The 26481-nt window shown below is 36.9% G+C and overlaps 1 protein-coding gene and 1 long non-coding RNA gene across 2 annotated transcripts in view; both read left to right on the top strand.

The window, feature by feature from the left end:
• Nucleotides 1-7579: 7579 nt before the first annotated feature.
• LOC309497286 (uncharacterized protein) overlaps nucleotides 7580-26481 on the top strand; it is a 38271-nt gene continuing 19369 nt past the window's right edge. The window contains exons 1-7 of the mRNA XM_082167512.1: nucleotides 7580-8402; nucleotides 10547-10642; nucleotides 10729-10962; nucleotides 12690-12852; nucleotides 13006-13053; nucleotides 16547-17059; nucleotides 19228-19283. Of these exons, the coding sequence (XP_082023638.1) occupies nucleotides 7830-8402; nucleotides 10547-10642; nucleotides 10729-10962; nucleotides 12690-12852; nucleotides 13006-13053; nucleotides 16547-17059; nucleotides 19228-19283 (1683 nt within the window). The 5' untranslated portion in view covers nucleotides 7580-7829. The remainder of the gene's footprint in view (nucleotides 8403-10546; nucleotides 10643-10728; nucleotides 10963-12689; nucleotides 12853-13005; nucleotides 13054-16546; nucleotides 17060-19227; nucleotides 19284-26481) is intronic.
• Nucleotides 23573-25743, top strand: LOC309497086. Its single transcript, XR_014205368.1, has 2 exons — nucleotides 23573-24102; nucleotides 24535-25743. It is a non-coding gene; the product is annotated as an uncharacterized lncRNA (long non-coding RNA).

Here is a 26481-nt window from a genome sequence, read left to right on the forward strand (position 1 = left end):
TTTTGGAATCCATTTAAAGCCTAATTGGGTCACTGTGTGGGAATGACATGTTCTAGATATTGGCATAGCTTCCGACTTCTCCCAGTTTATTTTCTATCCTGACACACTTGAATATAATTGAATAATGCTCATTAATGGAGGTAAAGATTTGAGAGGATCACAAGATGACAACAATCAGTGGCGGTTCTAGGGGGGGGCCCGGGGGGCCCAGTGCCCCCGTGTCAACAAGCTTGGCCCCCCCTCTGGCCCCCCTAAATTTGGAATCGTAAAATCACACCAAACAACTGCGCATTTATTCAGTTGCGGCGCCTTCATCTATAGGCTACACTGCAGCATGACGTATATTCACATCAAATGTTAACGCAGAGGAACGGGACATTGCAGTTCACAAAAGTTCATTATTTGCATGTGCTTTAAAGCCTTGCCGGTTAAACATGTCATTCGCTGCTGATGCTGTTCAAATATGCGCTTTACTGAGCGCGTACACTCGACGCGCACATGCACTAAAAGCCTGTTACTGGACTAAGTTATCTTTTGAGTCTTATATTGCGCTAATACTGTCAAATACAGACATTGTTTACATAAACAAAGTTGGTTATGTCTAAAGTGAAAGCAAACAAAGAAAATTAATTTAAATCTGCTTGTCATATGCGTGTATATTAGACGCGTCGCGTGCAGTTCTTAAAGAGACAGTAGCCCTAATAATAAACATGCTGCCGCTTGTCCTTAAAGAGATAGTTCACCCAAAACCAAACAGTTGCTGGTCCCCATTGACTTCCATACATTGTAGGAAAAAAATATACTATGGAAGTCACAGGGGTACATCAACTGTTTGGTTTTGGGTGAACTTTGTTTGGTCTTCTGTTCTTCAACAGAAGAAAGACACTTATTCGGGTTTAAAACAACTTAAGAGAGTAAATATGACTTTTTTGGGGGAGAACTATCCCTTTAATGTTAGTAAAACAACAAAACACACAGAGGAAATCATTCACTGCTCTTGAATGAGAACTTTAAGTCTGTTGTGTTTTATTTTCATATTTGTTCATTTAATTACTTTCTTCAATTCTACTGTTAAATACACCTATAGCTGAAAAAATAAAGCAGTTTATTTCATTTGTATATTAAGTTGTGTATGTGTAATATGTATCTCTGTTCTTAATTTTTAATAACAAAGAAAATAATGACAAAGATTTCTATCTTCGCCTTTGGCCTAAATGTCTGCCATTCTTTTTTATTTTATATTTTGTTACCTATAAGGCTTTGTTTTTAAAATAGGAACATTAGTTTGGCTGTAATGCTCAGTTACATGCAAAATAGTAAAATCAACATGAAAAATGAATCGTGATAAAATCGTGATTTTCCTGAAAAAAATAAAATAAATCGTGATATGATATTATTGCCATATCGCCCACCCCAGGTGTAAAAAAGTGCCTAGATGTGCTTAGATGCTAAAAATGTCACACTACAATTAAACATAATGAAACATTAATTTGAATTGAAATTGTTTTATTAGCTTAGCTAATATAATTTATTCGCTTTTTCTAGAGATTGCAGTCATACATGACATGGTGAAAAATGACTTGAAATAATACTGAAAATAGGTTAAGATGAATGTTAAAGGTGTGCCCCCTAAAAGCACAAGTGGCCCCTGCCTGGCCCCCCCAGTTACTGTGGTCTAGAACCGCCACTGAATATCATCCACATACAGCATTAACTTAATGTTTGAGTCTGCCCTGATCATAATGTCTAGACTCTAGAGGCTCTAAAACTGTTGTGAATAATAACGGGGACAATGGACAGTACCTCTTGATAATGTAAAAAATTAGGAAGTCATGCCATTTGTCATCACTGCCGCTCTAGGATTTTTATATAATAAACTAACCCAGGACCTAAAAGTATGACCGAATCCAAAATTCGACAGGGCTGCGGCAAAAAAGCCCCACTCCACCCTGTCGAAAGCCTTTTCGTGTCTAAGGATATAGCCGCGATCAGGGTGTTTTCTGAAGAATTTAGCCACATCAGATGAATTAGCCTTCTCATATTATCAGCTGATGACCTTCCTTTAATGAAGCCCACTTGGTCCATATAAATTATACTTGATATAACTTTTTCTAACAGTGAAGCAAAAAATTTTGCCAACACCTTACAGTCCACATTAATAAGACTTACTGGCCTAAAATTAGCCGGATCTGTTAAATCCCTATCTTTTTTAGGTATCAGTGTTATCAATACTTCCATGAAAGTACTAGGCAATACTTCAGCTTCAAATGCCTCTATATAGACTTCTGTTAGAATTTGGGCCACTATGTCAACATACGTTCTATAATATTAAGCTGTAAATCCGTCCACCCCTGGCGAATGCCAGATTTCATAGAGGTTATTGCAGCTTTAACCTCCTCTTGTGTAATGAGAAGGTCTAGAAACTCGGATTGCAGTACATCTAATTTAGGTAACTCCATTTTAGAAAAAAATAAATAATTTTTTCTCCATCCAGACTACCTGAAGATGTATATAGATGTATATAAAACTTCTGAAAAACCTTCTTTATATCTTTTGTCAATGATACAATAGTATCTCCTTTCTTAATTGCCGGAATAAATGTTAGCAGCATTTTGCTGTTTTAATTGTCTGGACAGGAGCTTGCCCACGTTTTCACCTCCTTCATAAAAAATCTTGTCCGTAGTCTAAATAGAGCATTATATATATATTATATATCTCATGTAATTGAAATTTGTATTTACAAATATCCTGATATAAATCATTAGAGTAATGTCTAGCCAACTCCTCCTCCAGTGTACAAATTGTTGCTTCCAAGTTCTTAACCAAGTCTCTTCCTTCCTTTTTCTTTCTAAGCTGCCTGTGCAATCAATTTCCCTCTAATGTATGCCTTTGAGGCCTCCCATAGAGATGCCAACCTATCAGTGCTTCCTACATTCAATTCAAAAAAGAAGGTCAGATCATCAGCCAATAATGTGCTAAACTCCTCATCTTGTAATAATGCAGTATTTAAACGCCATCTTCCCTTTCTACCAGCTTCTGTATTTAGAGCTATACCCAATTCCAGTCGCATGGTCTGATAATACTATTGCTCCAATTTTACAATCTACAACCTGATCAGTGATAGAGTTCAAAAGCAAGAAAAAAATCGATCCTAGAGTGAGATTTCTGGCAATGGGAAAAAAAGTATATTCTCTTTCTCTTGGATTTACCAAGCGCCGTATGTCAGTCAATCCAATATCATCTGTTAGCAAATGAAGGGCAGCCCTATCCCTTGGTATTAAAGGTCCCTGATATTTACTCTTATCCAGAACCCCATCCATAACCTGATTAAAGTCCCCAGCCAAAATGATTTGTCCCTCTTTGTCACCAAGAATCTTGTTTACTTTATTAATAAAACCCGGATCTGTCTTATTGGGGGCCTATACATTGCATAATACCACTTTAACTCCATTAATGAGGGTTTCTATACATATAATCCTCCCAACATTGTCTTTAGTTTCCGTTAACATTACAAAATTCAGCCTCTTATTTATTAGGATCATAACCCCATTTTGTTTGCTTGTAAAAGATGAATAAAATACATGTCCCACCAAGTCTCTTTTGAATTTGAGCACTTTATTATCTGTTACATGACTTTCCTGCACAAAAGCAACATCCACTTGTTTATGTTTGAGATATGACAGGACCTTTTTTCTTTTAATCGGACTTCCACCTCCATTAATATTCCATGTTATAAACCTGATGTGACTACCTATGTATAATACAAATGAATCGCACATTATCACACATTAATGTGTCGACTGACTGCCCCCTATTGGGGAATGGCATATTAAACCGTGATGCACATTTATTCAAATTTAACAAACTGCAGTTGAACATTTCAAACACCAAAACTACTTTCTGCAAAATTCTGTTGCTTAACAAAAAGTAACAAAATGTAAAAAACCCTACCCCAAACTTAACATCAGAAAAAATCAGAACAAGAAACAACAACAAAAAAACGGTCATACCAAACGTTGATGGCCGTCTTCGTTCAAACACCTCAAGATTGCGGTCCGTGGAGTGCCGAATCAGCTATCCAGCCTTGCCTCGGCTGTCAAAACTGTTCTGAGACAGCACAGTTATCCTGGTAATCTGCCCACCCGCCGCACCTGACGCATATGCTCCACTTTGTTGATCTTGCAAAGAATATTTGGTTCCGTCACTCTTTTGCCCTGCAATGTTTTTTGATGAACTGCTCTGCATCCGCACTCGATGTAAACACCTTATTCTTCCCTTACCATGTAAAATGCAGTGAGGCTGGATATGCCAGCGTATATTTCACGTTGACGCCTCTCAGCATCCTCCGAGAAGTGGTGAAATCCCTCCATTTTCTGGCCAACTCTCTTGACATGTCGGGGAAGAAGGCAATCCTACATGCCTCCCATTCGGTCATTCCTTTTTCTTTGGCCGCTTATAATACTTTCTCCCTGGCTGACGAATGCAGAAACTTAATCAAAACTATTCTTGGGCGATGCGCCCTCTCAATCTCGAACTCTCCATCGGATCAATACCCAATCCCTCCGATAAAATTTTACACAAGCACTTGATCAATCCACCTGCCTCCAGCTCTTCTTTCAGACCGATCATCCTTACGTTGTTGCAGCGGCTCCTGTTTTCTAAATCCTCGATTCCGTTCCACATAACTTCCAGGCATTTATCATGTCGCTCACCGTCACCGACGAGCTTCGAGGTGACGTCTTCCATATTGGAGATGCGGCCCTCCGCTTCGTCCAGCCTTTCTTGGATTGCATCAGCTATACATACGTAAACAGCCTCAAACCCCGTCACATGAATGACCCGACTGAAAGCATCACCTCTAGCGGCTTCCAGTGGCCACTTACAGAGTCTGTTATATTTTGATACTGTAAGGCCCGCTATATTTGGCCCAATCTCCGGTTCGCCAATACACGGGGAAGGTTATCACGCGTTCTGTCTTCACTCATGCAGAGTATTGGTTGGTTAAATTTGCAATACATTAATCATATGTATTTACTCGTTAATTCATCTGACTCCATAAATGAAAGGTTTTAATGATATCTGTGCCTCACTAAAAATGAGCGAATGTTTGACTATTCCTTTTAACAATTAAATAAACAATGTCAAACACAGTTGGAATAATCACATTGTAGCAATTTAATATTTCAGATATCAGAGATCAATTCCACAATCAATTCAAATATCTAGAACATGGTTATACATTGGTTACACCAAAGAATCTTACCCAGCTTGTACCTGAGATAGAGAGAGAGAAAGGGAGAGAGAAAGGGAGAGAGAGAGAGAGAGAGAGAGAGAGAGAGAGAGAAACCACCTATCCAATTCCACGTCCAGCCAAGAAGAAGAGACAGAGAGAGCCAGAACACCTTCCTTTATCCTCTGGCCAGGTGACAAGGGGGATGGGGTGAGACCACCCTCAAATGGCTTCTATCCCACAGAAGGGGGGTTGCCTTATCTGACATTATCTCTAAACCAGTTTCCTATGAACTTCTATAAAACTTATTTCCTTTGATTTTATCTATCTGGATATGAGATATCTGTACCACTCACTTTGAGACATTTCAAATGACACCAAAAACATAACAGTCAATGTTGAATATTCACATTAACCCTCTGGAGTCTGAGCGTTTTTTTGGGCCCTGGGGGTGTTCTGACATGCTCTGACATTTGTGCTTTTTTCAGTTGCTTATAAACATATTAATGGCAAAGGTGTAAATTCACTCTATATAGCACAAACAGGACTACAATAATATGTGAGCCACATGTATGTACATGTTTTCATTTTTGAGAGAATAATGTTTATGCGTGGTTATCGAAAAAACTAAAAATTAAAATTTTTGAAATAAGGCCACAAAACACATACTAAATATGTGGCAATAAGACTTTTGACTTATGGATGTCGTCGCCTATAGTTTTTTCTTCAAAATTATGTGAAAATAGTCTTGCTTTATCGTTCACATAAAACCATACATTGATTTAAATTGATGTAAAACAGGTTTTGCTTGGAAAGCCAATATGCGAGGGGGCGTGAACGAGGAGTGGTTTACACCTTAGAATACACCCACTCTGCATAATTAGCCATTCACTCAGGTGTGACACTGACTGAGCCACAATGCAAAGACAAAAGATATATTTAGAAGAAGACTTATATTGACCATTTAAGATTTTGACCATTCAAGATCTATCTTGTAAATATGTTTTGCTATTTTATTAAAACGGTTACAATTACAACAATAATTACAATTTCAACAATATTTCAAGTGTACTCTTTCTTTGTAAAAAAAAATGATTATAGGCCCTACATTTTATCTATGTATTCATTAGTTTGAATATAACCAACATTGGAACAGCTAACATCTTAGTTGATGACTTTATTTTTGACAAAAATAGTATTTTATATATAGAAATGGCTAAACAAAAGCTTATTTGATGTGGCAGTATATTCTACAGTAAAAACTGTACCCAAATCTGGTCAACAAAATGTTGTCTTTCATATTTCGTCTGACTGTAACGTTGTTTTCATGAAATATTAGGGCATATTGTTAATTTGCAGTTTAATACGTTGCTTATACAAATAGCCTACATTTTATTTCAACATTCAGTCGATGTTTACTTATCTCAGTATAGCAATACAGTTTGCTAAAACATCATCATTCATTCACACACGTGTCTTTGCCAGCTGTGGTAAACAGCGCGCATTCATGCCGTTTATTCATTCATAAACAGAAACCCACGTGAAGAAATTCACGTGAGAAGGAAAAAACTTACTTGTATTCCTCAGCTCGCTCCTCGATATACCCGCACTTCTGAGGGACATTTTCCATTAGTATTATTCCTCACAGCGCTGCAAGACGGTGTAAACAATGATCTAAATAAACTTGTGTGTTTTCTCGAGCTGATGGGGGCGTTCACAGGATTGCCTCAGTCATTTGCGTTTGAATAGCGCGCGCTCTCCGTGGGCGGGGCCGATTATAACGTAATGAGATGAGATGAGCTCGACTGGAATCGCTCTCTTTTAATACAGATTTCACAAGATGAGAATAATAGTTTTTTTATATAAATTACTTCATTTAAAAGAAGAGAATTCAATCTTCATGCCTGTGTGTCTGTATGTCTGTTTGACTGAGTATTCGCTGAGTTATTGTTCATTTTCGGACGCGTTTCAGAATGGACTACACTGGCAGAGAGAAGGCAGAACTCGCTTCGTGTTTATTTTTCTTTATTTGGCAAAAAGCACAACACTTTGTTTTTATTGTGAGTATACACAAAAATAATACACATTTAACAGAATCGATTGATGTATGAAACTCCTATGGAAAATCAAAGTCAACAGAGTATTTATGAGTTTCTTTTACACTGATAAAAAAAAAGCGAGCTGGTATCGCCGGCGATACCGTAGACCTCAGGGGGTTAAACCATGTTCTTGTGTGAGCTCCTAGTTTCTGAGAGGAAGAAAGGCGGTATTGGGGAGGTCAATCAGCCAGCAGGGCCCTTTTGTCCCATAAATCAGGCCTCAACCAGTATTTTCAGTCTTACAATACAGAAACTGAAAGAAGCCGACAGTAAATCACATCACAGCTGCATCATCGTGTGGGATCTCTTTTATTAAGAAGAAAACACAACGCAGACGGAAACCCCCTACACTAGGAGTGAAGAACCTGCTTTACAGATTTGCAGACACGTTTCACACGTCACTCAAACACAGAACCAGGAAACTCTTCTGTTCAGGGAAACTGAAACTGAAGTGAATTTGAGCTGGTGTGTGTTTTGTGTCTCTGTATTCAAGCAGTAAAATGGCAGAAGCCAGAATTTCTCAGGATGAGTTCTTGTGTTCAGTGTGTCTGGATCTCCTGAAGGATCCAGTGACCACTTCCTGTGGACACAGTTTCTGTGAGATCTGTATTACAGGCTACTGGGATCAGGAGGATCAGATGAGAGTCTACAGCTGCCCTCAGTGCAGACAGACCTTCAGTCCAAGACCTGCTTTAGCTAAAAACACCATTCTGGCTGAAGTGGTGGAGAAACTGAAGAAGACTAAACCTCCTGCTGACTGTTACGCTGGAGCTGGAGATGTGCAGTGTGACGTCTGTACTGGAAGAAAACACAAAGCCGTCAAGTCCTGTCTGGGGTGTCTGGAGTCTTACTGTCTGAATCACCTTGAACAACATGAGAGTTTCTTTAAAAGAAAGAGACACAATCTGACTGATGCTACTGGACGACTGCAGGAGATGATCTGCCAAACACATGATAAACTCCTTGAGGTTTTCTGCTACACTGATCAGAAGTGTATATGTCTGCTGTGTACGATGGATGAACATAAAAACCACGACACTGTATCAGCTGCAGCGCAGAGGACAGAGAAACAGGTATGAACTATAAAGTAGACACTGATGAAATAATGCTGACTCTATTTATATTGGCACCCATATGATCAGGTAACATCATTCACACTGCAGACGTCAGCAGAATTGAACAGAAGCTGCAAGTGGACGTTCACTGCTGAGTGTATTTGTGCTCCGCACTGAACTTAAAGGCATACTCCACTTTAAAATGAAAATTCTGTCATCATATACTCACCCTCATGTTGTTTCAAACCTGTATGAATTTCTTTCTTCTGCTGAACAGAAAGGAAGATATTTAGAAGAATGTCAGTAACCAGACAGTTTCTGGTCTCATTGACTTCCACAGTAGGAAAATAAATATCCTCAAGGGAACGTTCAAACAATTATGAAACTGCATATCCATCAGATTTGAAGATCACCTGAAGCAACTTTGGTGAACATTACTCAAAATTGGTACCATCAATTTTACCATGATGTAAGAAATCAGAAGGGAAAATCTGGTTTAAAAAAGTTTATACAGTGTGTTCTGGGAGTTTTTAACTGTTCTTTGCACTAGTGGAGTTTGGCAGCTAAATATATCTCCCAGAAGAAAGAGCTCAGAACATGTTTCCTAAGAGATTTCCAGAGCTGAAATGCATTCACAAGTGTAGTCTATTTTAAAGCAATATGAAAGAAAGAAATTCATACAGGTTTGAAACAACATGAGGGTGAGTATATGATGACAGAATTTTCATTTTAAAGTGGAGTATCCCTTTAAAGGGATACTTCACCGTTGGAAAGATGAATGTGTATTTAAATTGGGTCATTTATGTAGTAGAAATGTGAAATTATATTAGAAGTTGGTGCCTTGTAGACTGAGAAAAGCCAGAAAATGTATTTTTGGCTCATGTGGATGAAAGACAACTCCTAGAATGCACTTGCTTTGTTGCCCTACGAAACCACTCCCAAGCTTACAGAGGGCAGTGTCAGAAGAAATGATACAACTAGGCTACTAGTCGACTCGAAACTGAAAAGACGCTGTTTTATCGTGAAATCCCACCCCCTATGTGCGGGTTGAAAACATGCAGAACTAGCTCCTCCTACTGGCTGTAGTCTCTCGCCTCTGGACAAAAAATCCTCCAATGACGCAAAATGACGATTTTTGCATCATCTGAGGATTTTTTTCCAGACAAAAAATACAGAAATCTCTCATCTCAGGGGGATATGAGGGAAGAAAGCACGGTCGTTCGAAAATACTACCGGGTTTATACTGATACAGAGCTTAACGCTAATCGGTTAAGTATCCCTTTAACAGAAAATATGGTGAAAATGCACAGTAAACATAGGCCTATTTATCAACATAAACTTTTGTAAAACAGGCTTTGATGAAGCAACATAAAATAATAGAAAATATTCACAGATTGTTTGACAAAATATATCTCTGTCAAGAATAACTTATTGTAAGTTAAATGCAGCAAAAGACAAAAACACTTTCTTTTCAATAAATCTATCTTAGTCCATATGAACACAGTCGTTTATAGCTTCACTTCAGGCTTTGGCTTCTGTTCTGTGTTTTCAAAATAATTTTTTGATGGAAATGAGATGCCTGTCTTCAAGTAAATTAGAATGACTGATTCCCGATCAATATTTTACAACTGATGGCAGTTATTAAAAGAAATACGGTTACGCAGCAGAAACTTTACGTCTGTGTCAGTTTCACTTTTATGATACTTATGAAAGAGGCCTTATGCTTCATGTAAATTCAACAAGGGGGCACAACTGGACAAGACCAGCAACTAGACAAGGCATGACTTGTCTAGTTGACTTGTTGACTTGACATGACTTGTAACTCAGACAGAAGAGAGTACGGCCAGAGCAAACTCAAAACCGCATGCTCACACAACAAGACAGAGCGCATGAGAACCAGCGAATGCTCATCCTGTGAACTCACAACAGAATACAAAGACACGGAGCATAAATGTCCAAATCCCGGCAGTGACGGAATCCGACCATCATGACTAGAACATTACACAGACAAGAGACCGTACGCTCACACAAAGACAAGACAATACAGGAGTGTCAGGACTCTGGCACAAAACCAAGAATAAACTAGACCAAAGTGACAGAACCCTGACAGATATAGTGACAGCAGTATAAACTGACATCTCTTTTATTGATTTGTGGTGCAGAAGCAGCTGAAGGAGACGCAGAGGTCGTTCCAGCAGAGGATCCAGCAGAGACTGAAAGATCTTCAGCAGCTGAGAGAGACTGTGGCGTCTCATAAGGTGAGTCTGGAGAAGAAGAGAAGTTTGAGAAGTCTCAGTCAGGACTCACTGAAGCTCACGGTGTGATTGTGATGTGTGTGTAACAGCGCTCTGCACAGACAGCAGTGGAGGACAGTGAGAGGATCTTCACTGAGCTCATCCGCTCCATTGAGAGAAGCCACTCTGAGGCGACACAGCGGATCAGAGATCAGGAAAAGACTGCAGTGAGTCGAGATGAAGCACGACTGGAGCGACTGGAGCAGGAGATCAGTGATCTGAGGAGGAGAGACGCTGAGCTGGAGCAGCTTTCACACACACAGGATCACATCCATTTCCTGCAGGTAACAGAGATCTAGAAGAACAAGATCATAGTGGACTTGAGCAAGAGACTCAAAGAGAAATATTTCATAAGAGCAGGATGAGCTGTTGACTGAAGTGTTGTGTTATATAATCTTAAGGTAGATTCTCATCTGATTATCTTGCTTTAAAATGGACGATGCTTATGAATGCATTTCAGCTCTGGAAATCTCTTAGGAAACATGTTCTGAGCTCTTTCTTCTGGGAGATATATTTAGCTGCCAAACTCCACTAGTGCAAAGAACAGTTCAACACTCCCAGAACGCATAAACTTTTTTAAACCAGATTTTCCCTTCTGATTTCTTACATCATGGTAAAATTGATGGTACCAATTTTGAGTAATGTTCACCAAAGTTGCTTCAGGTGATCTTCAAATCTGATGGATATGCAGTTTCATAATTGTTTGAACGTTCCCTTGAGGATCACACTCATGAGAATCTCCATCTAGATCGCATGGTACACTAACCAGATGACTCCCTGTGCGCCTTATATCACGCCGGGCTCAAAGAGCAGACAGAGGCGTGCTATTCTCTGAGTGTGTGAGGTGGTACTCTCCAGCTGTGGTTCCCCCTTCACAGTGGGTGAAGAGGAGGAGGATCCCTAATACGGTGGTCCCAGTGCTAGCACTCATTGACCTACATATTCTGGAATGGACTCCTACCCATGCTCCCACCCTTGAGGTCTCTTCTTCTCCACCAGTCCCACCAGGCCTAATGGACTTTCTGGGTCAGAATAATTCCCTGGCCCTCCTTCCTCTGCTGGTCCCATCCAGCCTCCAAGCTCCTGCGTTCCAACCATGGAGGTCATCCAAAGCCCTGTCGTCCTCGCAAGTTCTGTCCAACTCCTCCCTTTCTGCTGGCTTCATCCAGCTTCCAGGACTCACCATGGACTTCTGGACCTCTGGCTGCGCCTCAGCCTTCCACCCCTTTTGCTCCACAGAGCTCCCATTTTTACTCCGGTTCCTCCTCCATCCTTGCTCCCACCGTGTCTGCCTCTGTCTTTTCTATAATTCTATCATTTCAATTTATGCAATACAGCTAAGATGATGACTGATGCATATTATTTAGATAATCTGTAACACTTTAAAGTAGTGTTCAATTATAAGTTATAAGTTATCTAAGTTATTAGTCACACTCAAAACTTGACTATACGTCTATAAATTATTAATAAAAGATAAATATGTTGTAAATTATCTTAAAAAATATTAAATCGTTAAACAGATCAATAGTAGATGATTAATGTTATAAATATGTTATTAGTTGATATATTAATCACTAACAAATCATTTAAATATTTATGTTAAAATGGTTTTAGTATCATTATCTCAATAAACAATGGGTAATCATGAACAAATGATGAACAAACCATTAGTACAGTATAAATATTACGGTGACCAGGTGAGGACATGTTCGGTTCATTTAGTTTTGCTGTAGCCACATCATATTAACTTGTGGGAATGTGTAAAGTGTAAAGTCGTGGCCTCGAGATCCAATGTTGAGGGAGCGACATTTTTTTCTCATGGCCACGAGTTAAATGCGTAAACAATCTGCATGACCACAGCAACCTGGAGTTATCAGAAATATGTTTAGATAGTTAGACTGATCAACAAAAAGAGCAATTAAAAGATCAACAAAAGACGCACAAATTTGACAGTAGTGCAGGTTATTGATGAAGTGTGGAGGTGATGAGCTTTGATTTCTGTTTTTTGTAGAGTTTCCAGTCTCTCTCAGCTCCTCCTGAGTCTACAGACGTAAATGACAATCCCTTCAGTTCTCTCTCCTCTTTTGATGATGGCGTGAGAGAATCTGTCCTTCAGCTGAGAGACAAACTGGAGGATTTCTGCAAAGAGGAGCTGAAGAAGATCTCTAACAGAGGTAAAGTCCAGGAGATTCTGCTCTCAGAAATTATTATCCTCCATCATCTCATATCATGTGGAAGATCATTTTAGAAATGTCTTAGAAACGGATACAGGGATCATTTTCTCTCAACATGATAATCACACTCTTCACATCTGTTTATTTCCACAGTCACTTCCACCAACATTGTTCCCAAGACCAGGAACGACTTCCTTCAATGTAAGTCACTAAGAAAACAAGCAGAATAACTCACTGAGTGTGTTCGTGTTCTTCCTGTAGAAGGTGAAAGAAAACATGACAGAAAAGTTTTAGAGTTGATCATGTAAATTATGATTTGCACAGGATATCTGGTATACTGTACTGAGACACTGCTGATATATTGAACAAGAGTTCAGCTACACTGAAAAAAATAATAACACTGAGTAATACTTTATTTTAAGGGTCCATAATTATGCAGTAGTTAAGCATTAACACACCCATAGTTAATGGTTAACTTTACATAAATTAAAGGCATATTTGCATACGTGCCATAATTTGCCATTATTTATGAGGTAATTAAGCTTTTAACAAACCAGCAATTAATAATGAACTGAACACATATTAAGGGCATATTAGCATTATTTACAACTTCTCAAACATTTGAAGGATAAATAAGCATAATAATAAATGGTTAACTGAATGTACAGTAAATGCCTGGTCTGTGTACGTTCATTTTTCGATTTAATGTTGAAAGTAGAAAAAAGAGAAAACAGCTCATTTATTCATTTCAAAAACGAGAATTCGGCTTCATTTTATATTTATATGTTATGGGGTAGAAAATGGATAAATGGCTTGAATATTCGATTTCCACGTGTGTGCGGGCATGAAACGCATCAACCCGGGTTATACCTCGCATCTGCACCCACATTATCCATCAGTCTACTTCTCTGGCACACCACTGGTTTTATTTAGTTTTCCAAGTATCAAAATCTGTGTGGCAAATCTACGTGACCTACTGGACAGCGTGCAGATGCAGTTACATTGTAGTGAAGTGCATCAGTATCGAGTGTAATTGTAAATATGCAGCAGTCATAACTTTTATTTTAGACAGCACACTGAGTTTTGGACAAGGGATGAAGCTGAAATCAAATTAATTGATGCTATTGCAAAATCTCACTGGACAGTGCTGTTCATTAATGAATCTGATTCTTTGAATGAATCGGTTGAGTGAATGATTCAATGTCCCATTGACAGCCAATTGGTTCATTCCTGAATGAATCAGCATTTTGAACGAATTGGTTAAATGAATGACTCACTGACTGACTATTAAGACATACTGCCACCTACTGGGGGTCTTACTCTCATAATCTAAGTATTGTTTCATTTTGTCATCAATTTCATATTTCAAAAGGCTATTCAAAATATTATATTTAAAACTTTAATCTCATAACACTATGTAATTGTAATTACTGTGTAAATCCCAGAAGTGGGACCAAGTCATTGTTTTGCAAGTCACAAGTCAGTTTCGAGTCTTTGCATTCAAGTCCCAAGTCAAGTCCCGAGTCAAGACAGGCAAGTCCAAGTCAAGTTACAAGTCCTTGAGTTTAAGCTTCAAGTCTTAAACAAGTCATTAGTGCTTTTTGCGCAAATTAGTGTCTCAGTCAATTACTACAGTAAATGAAATGTATACTAATTTATATCAGGAAGGCTTTTAAAATATGTTCGTGACTTTGCAGTTTAATTTCATGATTGCGAAAATTAATTTTCACTAAGGGCACCCATCTATCTCAGTTCAATTTAGGGATTGTTCTTACGTGTGACAAAATAAGGAAAAGGCAGTGAAAAAAAACTATTTTATTGGTAACCGAGTAACAAAGGCAAAATCATTTCATAGAAATAACTGCTACACATTTTGTATGTGTGTGATAACAATGATTACAAATCTGTTCTGTGGTTTTAGAAGGTAGAGCAAGTCTTTCCAAATTAATAAATAATCATTAACAAATTAATATGGAAAAATATTGATTTTACTGGTTTTCTAAGGCTAAATTAGAACCCGGAAATTATATTTTTCCTGCAGTGCTGAATGAAAAGAGCCATGTCTCTGGAACCATACAGAGAGGTGATTTATAGGTGATGTATATGCTAATGATAATAAATGTGTCTGAAAAAATAATGAGGCATTTAATTGTTTATTAATAAACTAGTGTTTTCTAAATCAGTGTCGGCTGCAGACAAATCTCCATCTCTGCTGTAAAGCGGATGCCCTTTAGAGAGAAATGCATCTTTCATACGGATTACATAATCAGACGGTATTTGCTTTCCATTCAAATTTGTTCGTTTAAAAGTGGACATTTCAAGCTTTATAAAGGTAGGCTATATTTTGTTTCAGTTCATTTTTGAGACGCGCTCTAGTTCACGGAAATCATGAAAGCGCGCCTGATTGTTTTCTTTTATTTTACAAAAGCACAACGTTTTCTTGTTATTGTGAGTTTACTCAAATAAAAGTAGTTGCGAATGTTGTATTATTCTTTTCTGTATGACCAGAAATGAGTATTTTAAGTTGTTTCCACTGTTGATAGGAAAGCGCCGGCGCCTCCGTGCCATGCAGTGCACGCTCCACACTCCGCACAAACCCTTGGATATGCGTCAGAATCTTGTGTTTATTTGTGATAATCTTAGCCCTGTATTATTATTATTGTCTAACCTGTATTATGACTGACATTTGACGAATTGATCCTTTTTTGGAGTCTTCTAAATATGTAGCCTAAATGTAATAATAATAATGATAATTATTATTATTATTATTATTTGCGTTTATAACTATAAATTAGTTCACTTAAGACAGTAATATGTTCATCATAAAATCATTTATGAATGCTTTATTTTATATAACCTTACCTTTTACAATTTTTTATAAGTGAAGTCTTTTTTTTTGCTTATTCTATTATACTGAGCTTTTACCTCCCCCCAAAAAATTTACTTAAAGATACAAGTAAATGTTGTTTTTTAGAAAATTTAAGAAATGATAAAAAAAAAAAGTTAAATTGCAAAAACTGAAAGAAAGGTTTACAAAACTGAGAGCACGGATTAGGAACTCGTGGGTACGGTTTATTAATCCGTGTGCACGATTTGTTAAACCGAGGGAACAGTTTAAGAATTCGTGAGTAGGCTGCGGTTTATAAACTGAGGGGACGGATTGCAAAACCGTCGCCACAGATTATTATTTTTTTCCTCAGGTGACTTCCCGGGCTCTGTATTAAATGTTGCGGGTCAACGCAAATAAAATAAAATTAGCATTTTTGTAAAATGGAAAAAAAGTTGTGTCAATTATTTGATTTTCCATTAATATAATAAAATTAATTTAATTTATTTTCACCAGTCTAAAAACGAATAAAGATGAAAGCATTTTTTTTATTTTTTTTATTACGAGTTAAAAATGGAAATAGGAATGGACGCAAAAGTAAACTTTATAGTTAAAACTAAAAACCCTTGTCCAATTTAAATTAATTAATCACTAATTATTCAGATAGTTCAAATGGATTAAGTAAACTTCGGTTACACATATTCAAGTGGATTTTACACAAAATTAGGTAAAGACAAAATGTTCAGTAATTGTGTGGTTTTTACTCATTTTAATTGTTTAACAAGCACCAAATTTTTTTATTTTTTTACAGTGTACATTAAAAGATCAGATTCATAATTCCTGATTCTGATGTTTTATCTCCATCAGATTCTCATCAGTTCACTCTGGATCCGAACACAGCACATCAAATCCTCCGTCTGTCTGAGAGGAACAGAGTGATTAAATGCACTAGAAGAGAGCAGCCGTATCCTGATCATCCAGACAGATTTGATCATTATGAGCAGGTGTTGTGTAGAGAGAGTGTGTGTGGACGCTGTTACTGGGAGATTGAGTGGAGTGGGAGATGTGTGTTAATATCAGTGTCATATAAGAGCATCAGCAGGAAGGGACGGGGTAAGTGTGTGTTTGGAGAGAATGATCACTCCTGGAGTTTGTGCTGCACTCCTAAAAGATTCTCACTCTGGCACAATAACATAGAGACTAAACTCCCTGTAGAGCCCATCAGCAGCAGAATAGGAGTGTATGTGGATCACAGTGCAGGAACTCTGTCCTTCTACAACATCTCTGACACACTGAGCCTCATACACACAGTCCAGACCACATTCACTGACACGCTGTATCCTGGGTTTAGGGTTTATCCTAGATCATCACTGAAACTATGTTGATGAATCAGAATAGACTGTAGAATAGACACATTATTCTACCCATAATGCTTTGAGCTGATTTCCTGATGATGCTGATGATCTAGTTATTCTGTCCCCTTATAGTGCTGGATTACAATAGTTGCTTCGTATATGTTCATGCTATGGTATGCAGTATGATATTACATTTAATACTAAAAAGAGTGTGATTATGATTGTTAAAACTAAAGAGGACCTTAAGCAAAACTTTCTCTATTTTTATTTAGGTGGCTACGTGTTAAATGTGGTAAATAAAATAATGTATAATTTCATGTGTTGATTGGGTGATTCGAGAAATACAATCATAATGGTCTTAAATGATCCTATATTAAGTGATCCAAGATATTCTTCCTGGTTCTGGAAGCACTGGAACTCAAGTTTGCATGTTCTTAAATAATGTTTGGTGTGTGCAAATCTATGTTTGCATGTTATTCTTTTCTTTCTGTTTCTTTTACTTTGTGATATCGACCTAAGGGTCTGGAATAAATAATTAATAATAATAATTAGACCCGAGGCAGTTGCAAGCAGAAACTTTACAGTAACTGAAAGAAGTAAGAAGGAAAATAAACAACTTTAACTAAGTTTTAACTAAAATGTTAACTATTTTAACTAAGACTGCATTCTATCACCTTCAAAGCATTGCTAAACTTCTCCCCTTCATCAGCCTTAGGGGTGCCAAAACACTGATATACATTCATATTTTAATGTCTCGACTTCAGTGTAGATCTGGCACTCACTCCTCCAATCTCTTCACTACATCACATCAATCTTGGAATTTAAATCTCTACTCAAAACTTATTTTCTGTTCTCTCTATGTTATTTGTTTTTAAGCGATACATGTAATTGTTCTCAAAGTGGCACTTGGTCATCTTGTTTATGTTAAGTTATGTTATCACATTACGTTTGTACTATGTAATGTGCTGCGAAATGATATATTTTGTGTTTGCCTTGGATTACTCATTGTCTTTGAATTGTTTTGTAATACTATCCATAAGAAAAAAACCTGCATGCTTCATATACAGCAACCATATATCTTCCTTACTTAAATCGGCCAGAATTACCTTCTGTGTTTCATGTAAGGCCAATACATGTCCTATACAAAATCAGACCGAATATGGCCCATTTCATACTAAATAGCACACATACAACTTGTAGGGGATTTTTGCATTATATATGAATACCGTAAAAACTCTTATATGGGCAAAAGTATGCAAATGTGTATGGTATTAGTAGAAAATAACTGATATTCATAGACAAATCATTTAAAGTTCTTATATTGAATCTAGTCAAATTAAAGTAATATAGAATTTATACACTTTTTTTTGTGTGTGTCATTTGTTTGTGTATTTCATACAAATTTCATGTTTTGATGACCAACATCTGATTCACTTATATGCAGTTGGCAAATTTTTTATTGTACAGTGCAGAAGCCGGTTCGAGGATTACTGTCAGAATATCACTGACCTTTATGAGGACTGTTCATTTTCCTACAGGATTTGAAAGAGCGGTTAAAGACCGTGTATTTACATTAATTGTGAACTGTCTGGGCCTGTAATTTGTGAACAAATCATAACATATTATTGCAAATGAACAAAGTTGAGTCAAATATGTTTCTAGAACAGTGATTAAAATGTTGAAAATTGGCTGGAATATATTTTTGTATATGTGACATGAACTCAGGTGGTGATGCACTCTAAACATTTTTAATATGATTTACAAAAAAAATTAGTAAAAACAGTTAAATCAATTACATACACTGTATGAACTGAGTAAATGTAAGTAAAAAAAAAAAAGTAGATCTGAGTAACTGCATTTGGTACATTAACAAATAAAATTGAGTAGAAATAATTGGGGGAAAACATTTAAAAACAATATTTATGAGTAATATTAACTGTTTTTATATACGAGAGTAATGATTAAGATATAGCATGTGTCATGACCCATCCACGACGTGCCCACCCGCGACCCTGCACCTTTGACCCTGGGGTCATCCTCTGGGGCCAATATGACCCTTTTATGACCAGTGGATATTTGGAATACCTCTGTTGATGTCCCATGGTATGCTCTAGGGTCTAATATGTCTGTTTGATCAGTTTGAAGATTTAGACTATTGTCTGATATCAGGTTGTGTCTGTGTGCCACCCGCAGGCATCGCCCCCCTCCCACCCTCCGCACTCCAGCACAGGGCGCTGGGGACTGTGGAAGTGAGAAACAGAGGTTTGCTAATAATGAAATTAAGGATAAATATAACAGAACATATCATGAGGATGAATCTCACACACACAATTATTGTAATTATGCATAATTTATAGTTATTACTATAGTAACTACATGTAACGTGTAACAAGGACACTGTAAAATTAAAGAGACCAGCATGTTTATGGGGCTTTCCATAGACATAATGATTGTGTACTGTAACTGTATATCCTGTCCCGGACACCTAAACACGCCCCTCACAGAAAACTCTCTGCGTTTTTTACATGTTAAAAATATATAAATAAATATAATTTATAAGCTGTTTTGCTCATGGGACAAATTTTGCTCAGGGAATACCTGAACCACACACACACACACACACACACACACACACACACACACACACACACACACACACACACACACACACACACACACACACACACACACACACACACACACACACACACGAGGGGCGTGTTTAGGTGTCTGGGACAGGATATACAGTTACAGTACACAATCATTATGTCTATGGAAAGCCCCATAAACATGCTGGTCTCTACCCCCCCACTGCTGTGACTCACACCATTTAGTCTCTAAAACAAACTTTTTAAATTGGCCATAACATTTTGGGGGGATTCGAAAAGGTCCTGTTTGTCACACTCCGACTCCGTCTGCGAATTTGCTTTGTTTTGCAACTGTATTGAAACAGTTTACAACCACAGGGCATCCAAAGAATGCATTCATTTCATTTAAAGTATATTTTATACTATATTTTACTCAACCGTTTGAAAACGTTGTGTTTCATATATCACCTTATGTTGATTTAATTAGGATAGAATATATATTCGCACTGGTTTTAATGCACAACAGCCTGATTATCTTTCTAACTTATGGAGAAAAACAAAACTTTATCAACTAGCCAAAAATGTAAACCATCAAAAATGTAAAGATTTAATGTTTTCTCTCTGTTTGTTGATCAATTTATGGCTATTACGTGATCTGTCATGTCATTTTAGGTTCATTTAATCCAGTAGTGAAAAGTATACTATGCATCTTTCCTATATAAAGTCTTTCCTATATTTCAAAGTAAACCATCTGAAAATAAATCAAACCGCATTGAGCCATTTACTCATCACTATTAACTTATTAAAAAATAAAAACTATTAAATAATAGAATAAGATCAACATTGTTTAAAAAATTCTTTAAAAACTTTTGTTGATACACTATCAAACACTGACACAATTAATTTTCACATTACCTGTAACAGTATAAAACGTTACTTGGTTTTGTATGTTGTTTTTCATAGTTTTCTTGAGAATGATGCATAGGGGCTAACATGTGTTCCCACTAGCAGCCGCTTGAGGGCGCTAGAGTTAATACCGGATATAAGCCCGATCACGGGCAAGTCAGTTTGTTTTGGTAGAGGGAAACCCCGCGGTTCTCAGACATGAGTATACTGTCTATATATGTTTGTCATGTGATGTATTGGAAATTACAAAGGCTAATGTGAATTATTTGCTTTCTTTCATAGAAAGGACTTTTTGGATATTTGGTGGAGTTTATTTGATACCTTTGTTGGTCCATGCTGCATGTGTTCTCCTTATTTCATCACTATTTACCTCTCGTTCTTCCTTAAACAACGTGGGTTTGATGCTACGGATCTAAAGAACTGCCTATCTACATTTCACACTCGTTTGGCTTACTGGATTATAACATTGTTATAACTCAAATAACAGTTTGGATCTTAATCATCTCATCCCCATCATCGTCCTATTCATCTAACTCTGATCTATCATGATAAGTTACATTTATTATTGATTCTCTTCTATGCTCAAAGACTGCTCGGTTGTTCATGTTGATTATCTGTTGTGTACTTGGAAATAAAATAAAATAGAGTATTTGTTTGTTGAAGTGGTTTTATTATCATTAACGTTACCAGTCGAATTCTGTTCAACCCCTCATATGTATCATCTTAAATTAAGGGAGGTGTGTTACAACCTGTAAGGCTTTGATCGTGAAGTGTGTGTGTGTGTGTGTGTGTGTGTGTGTGTGTGTGTGTGTGTGTGTGTGTGTGTGTGTGTGTGTGTGTGTGTGTGTATGTGTGTGTGTGTATGTGTGTGACTTCAGCTTCCCTCTCACTCTCTCCTCTTCTCATTTTCAACTCTTCTTGGCACATATATTTTCTTCTCATTTAATCTTTTCTCATTTCATCCTTTCTTGTTTCATTTCTTCTCATTTTGTCTCGTTTGTTTGCTTATCTTTTCTTTTCTCTCATTTGTCTTGCTTCTCTTCCTTCTCATTTAGTCTCTTCTCTTAATTGCTGTTACATTTTCGGTAGTCCTTTATTTTACAGTGTCCTTGTTACACGTTACATGTAGTTACTATAGTAATAACTATAAATTATGCATAGTCAAGTCATCTTCATTTATATAGCGCTTTTAACAATGTAGATTGTTTCAAAGCAGCTTTACAGAGATAAACGTATAATTTAAGGTAACAGAGATTGTTTTGGCTTTATAGCGGTTCTTTAATAAAGTTATTTTCCAGCTAAAGTTATTGTTCATTGATTCGCTTCCGTCGCAACGATCATTTGTTATTAAATTAGGGGCCGCTAAGACGACAGCATTCTCTCTACACAAACTTTAAACGCGAACCTGTGAGAAACGCTGATGGCGTTCACATGAGCATTTAGAATTGGTTCTATAGTTATGAGCGTTTGAGTATATGTGCGCAGGTTTGGAATTCCCTACAGACCAAGCCTAAACAAAGTACTGGTGTTTCCTTATAAATTTTGATACAGAATTTTATTTTGTCACTTTGGGGTAGGAACGCGAAACAAATTTTCCCGACAACGCTTTATCTGGAGTGGTAAAGGGATCCTCCATAGGGATTACAATCATTACTCTGTGTGTGTGTGTGTGAGATTCATCCTCATGAATATGTTCTGTTAAATTTATCCTTAATTTCATTATTAGCAAACCTCTGTTTCTCACTTCCACAGTCCCCAGCGCCCTGTGCTGGAGTGCGGAGGGTGGGAGGGGGGCGATGCCTGCGGGTGGCACACAGACACAACCTGATATCAGACAATAGTCTAAATCTTCAAACTGATCAAACAGACATATTAGACCCTAGAGCATACCATGGGACATCAACAGAGGTATTCCAAATATCCACTGGTTATAAAAGGGTCAGAGGATGACCCAGGGTCAAAGGTGCAGGGTCGTGGGTGGATAAATCATAGGGTCATAAATAAGTTTGACACATGCTATATCTTAATCACTACTTACGAGTAATTAAATTATCTTGTAGTTTATTTCCTCTAAACCTTTGTAAAAATATTCCATACAACCACCAGTATAACTACACTGTAAAAACTAAAGGAGCCTCAAATATCCTGTCGGATACTCAAGGAACTTCAAAATGTAATTTAAGTGCCTCAAAGCTCTTTCTCCTATAGTAGGGTTACTGGAGGAGCATTGACATTCTTTGAGGTTCTTGCTGGAACTTATGGGATCCTTTAAGCACTTTGTATTTAGTTCAGAGGTTCTGGAGTCACCTTTTCATTACCATGAGACCTCGAAGTGCTTTGGGGGAAAATAGAGGAACTTGAATGCGATAAAAGGGTTATTGGAAGATCTTTTAACATTTAAGTGGTTCCTGGAAGATCTCTTATGTTAAAGCCAGCATCTGGAGGAACCCAATGGTTCTGTGAGGCCAGAATGAGAATATTATTATCCTATTATTATTATTATAGGCTACTTAAGTTTGATTCAGTATAGCCTACATACCCAGGTGAAAAAAGACGTACTATTAAAAATGTACTTGAGTGTGTTTTTAGTAGGCCTACAATACAAATATACTTTAATGCATTTTTAATACATTTAACAGTAGCCTACGTCTTTTTCACCTGGGTAGCTTACATTTATTTAGTATCTATAGGCCTATTTTGTTGATTAATTTAAACCTTAAACAACAACATAAATTATAATAATATTAATAAGAAGAATTCATTCATTATTATTGAATAAATAATAGTAATAAAATAATAATTTTTACCTACTTCTTCATAAATTATTATTTGAAGAAGAAGAACTAGGAGGAGAAAAGTTTTATTCTGTCACGAAACTGCTGCTATTCCTCTGCTGTCGTCGCTTCAGTGATGCTCGCGCTGCTCGCGCTGCTCGCGCGCAACAAAGCTCAGCTGATCCACGTCATCGGGTAACGGCTCCGTCCTCTCATCAAAGCTTCCGCCGTTTGTTCAGCTCCCATTACAAGGTTTGTAAACTCGCCAAATAAATATAAATACAGAGTCTACTCACTATATATTCAAACACACATATATATATAAACTAAATTGATTATACATTACTACTTTTTTACAGTGTTTACCACTCGTTTATTGCACAGTATCTGGTATGAAGGTTTTAGCCGCGATGCTAACTACGTTGATCTAACGTAAGTTAATGAACAAATGGAAATTATTGACTTATTGTCTTAGATTGATTTAGTCATTCAATTCAACATATTCTGTAAAACTGTGTCTTCAAATTGCTGAGATAGCCTAACTAATGTAGCTGATTCCTGCTGTCGTCATTGGCGTTTGTTATGAATAACAAAAGCAGGTTAATATAGTTTGGTCTGTTTTTGTTTAGCCTAACTTTACTTACTACAGGTGCCCTCATTCTCTCAAATACCATTTTAAAGCCATTTACTGGTCAATAAATATTATGTTGTGAATAATCAGCTTTGTTCTTTTGTTTCCCCAGAACAACCAGTACATTTCTAAAATAATCTGAACATTTCAGAGGCAACATTGAATTACAGTAAGTTACCTATACACCACATGCAAGTACTTTATTACTATGAACTTTCTCTGTGTGAAATTGTATTGTTTGACTGTGTACTTTTTTAATAAGTTATTCTCTGAAAATCTTCCCTCATGCTCTCAAATCTATAGGCTATACCTTAATCATATATATTTGAATATAAGACATTTGAACCCTGAATTATAACTTAAAGTTTAGTCTTTTTCGACAAAAAAAGGAAAAAGCTATTATATGACTTCAGAAGACTTACAACACAACCCATAACACATGAGTTGTGAACTCATTGACTATTTTTAGGATCTTTTCTGGGACATTTTTGGAGCTTAACCATTTTTTACATAAATTGTTGCATTGAATTGAACTAGACAAGTGTACATAAGAATAGTTTGAATGAATTACAAAAAAAATGTATGCTTGTGTTTCATGCAGTGATATTGAATGGTGACGGGTTGCATTATGCCTGAGATCTGCTTTCGGGTTCCACAGACAGAAAGTCAAACAGGTTTGGAACGTCACAAGGCTGAGGAAATTATTTAATAACTTTAATAACCTTACTAACAGTAAATTTTGTACTTTGCAGGGATCTCGGTAAGCTGAAATACAAGTTTGATCAAGAATAAAAATCCTCCTGTAGACCTGAAAATCACTGAAGTGCCTGGACCATCCACCAGAAAAGAGGAAAAGCAAACAGAAAATGAAGCTGATGCACCTTTTCACTTTTCTAACTCGTTAAGTACCTCATGTGTCCCTTGTGAAGATTTTATAATTGATTGCATTTTATGTTGCAGCGAGTAAAGGTGCATCACATTTGTGAATTTCGTGAAATTACACAGGCAAAAAGACAAAATTGCTGATCGTGTGGATTCTTATTGAAATGACTGAATTCACCAGTGAACATTCACAGAACAACAGATCATTTTACTGCACCTTAACTCTGTTAAAATGGAAAATGTTTTCTGCTGGTTGTGACATAAGGAATACTGTTTCCGGGTCGAAGCCTCTACTTCTACTTTCTCTATCTTGTTTCTAGATATTGAGAATACTCAACAACCATTTATGGGAACTGTTGATTCAAGTCACACATTTAAGCTTTTCAAAAGGCATAGTGTACATTTCAGTCTCCAGTCTCACGGCATCCCAGACTTCAACATTTTATGATTCAAAATAGCTGAATAACTAACCATCTTAGATTTCGGAATAGAGATAAAGGTTAGGATCCTAATTTTCAGGAATATTACAGCACAATGAGTGCATATTAGCACTGTTTGTTGTTTGTTTTTGGCATCTGATAGAGCTTTTGGACTTGGAAACAGTGACGTCAGACTTAACAAGCGGACTGAAACACATGTTTTAAAATTAAGTGAAGATGGACATTTTTAATTAGTCAAAATTGTAATTTTTTACATTGATTTATTACATGGAACATGTGTTTTCCATGCATTTTGATGAGATGTCTTTTCTTGTGTAGCCTATTGTATACACATGGTTGATTATTCATGTTACTTATGTATTATACTATTTTTTGTGTGTGTGTGTGTATTCATTGATATTAATCTATTACTAGCTTTTTTTTTCAAGTGCATGGAAGTGTATGTATTAAAATGGATCTAAAATATGTAATAAACAATTCTTATTTTGTATTTGGTTCAGTTTATTATAATAGAAGTTAATGGTGGTAACCATAGTAACAACATGAAATTAATTTAATACAAATAAAATAAAATTGAAATTTGGTTCCTGGAGGCACCCACAGTGGTTCCACACAGTGCCTTATATAAGAGTTCCTCAGGAAACCTGTGTGGTTCCTCAGAGAACCGCACCTTTTTAAAGGGTGCCTAGAGGATCTACAGACGGTTCCGCCGGTGTGGCAAAGTGAAGAACCCCAAAAGGTTCCTCCAGGCACCTTTTATTTTTACAGTGTACATGACATTGGCCTTTATTGACGATGCGTAGCCTACAGCAATACAGCATATTTTATACTATTTTAACACGTATACAATATTGCCTACAAACAGAATGTCGGCAAACATTTTAGAAGTAAAAATTAAACATTTACAGGGCTTGACATTAACTTTTTGAGGCACTTGTCCTTCAGACAAGTAAATTTATGATTCACTTGTCCATGCACAAAAGTCACTTGTCTGGGTAAAGATTTATAATTTTATCATTTATTTTTTTGTGTTTTGCTAATGCAGAATTCGAACAAACCATTGAAAGCATCCAAACACTATCAATATTAATACAATTAAATTAAAAAACAGTAGAAAGGAACGTGTCCCAAGAATAGAGTTCCCCTTCAACAAGAAATAAGGATCTCCAGACTCCATAATACAAAGTCATACTTTGCACGCTGGTGTGCAGTGTATCACCAGAGGT

The sequence above is a fragment of the Leuciscus leuciscus genome (genome assembly GCF_965113295.1).
Source record: "Leuciscus leuciscus genome assembly, chromosome: 4".
Classification (NCBI taxonomy): Eukaryota; Metazoa; Chordata; class Actinopteri; order Cypriniformes; family Leuciscidae; genus Leuciscus; species Leuciscus leuciscus.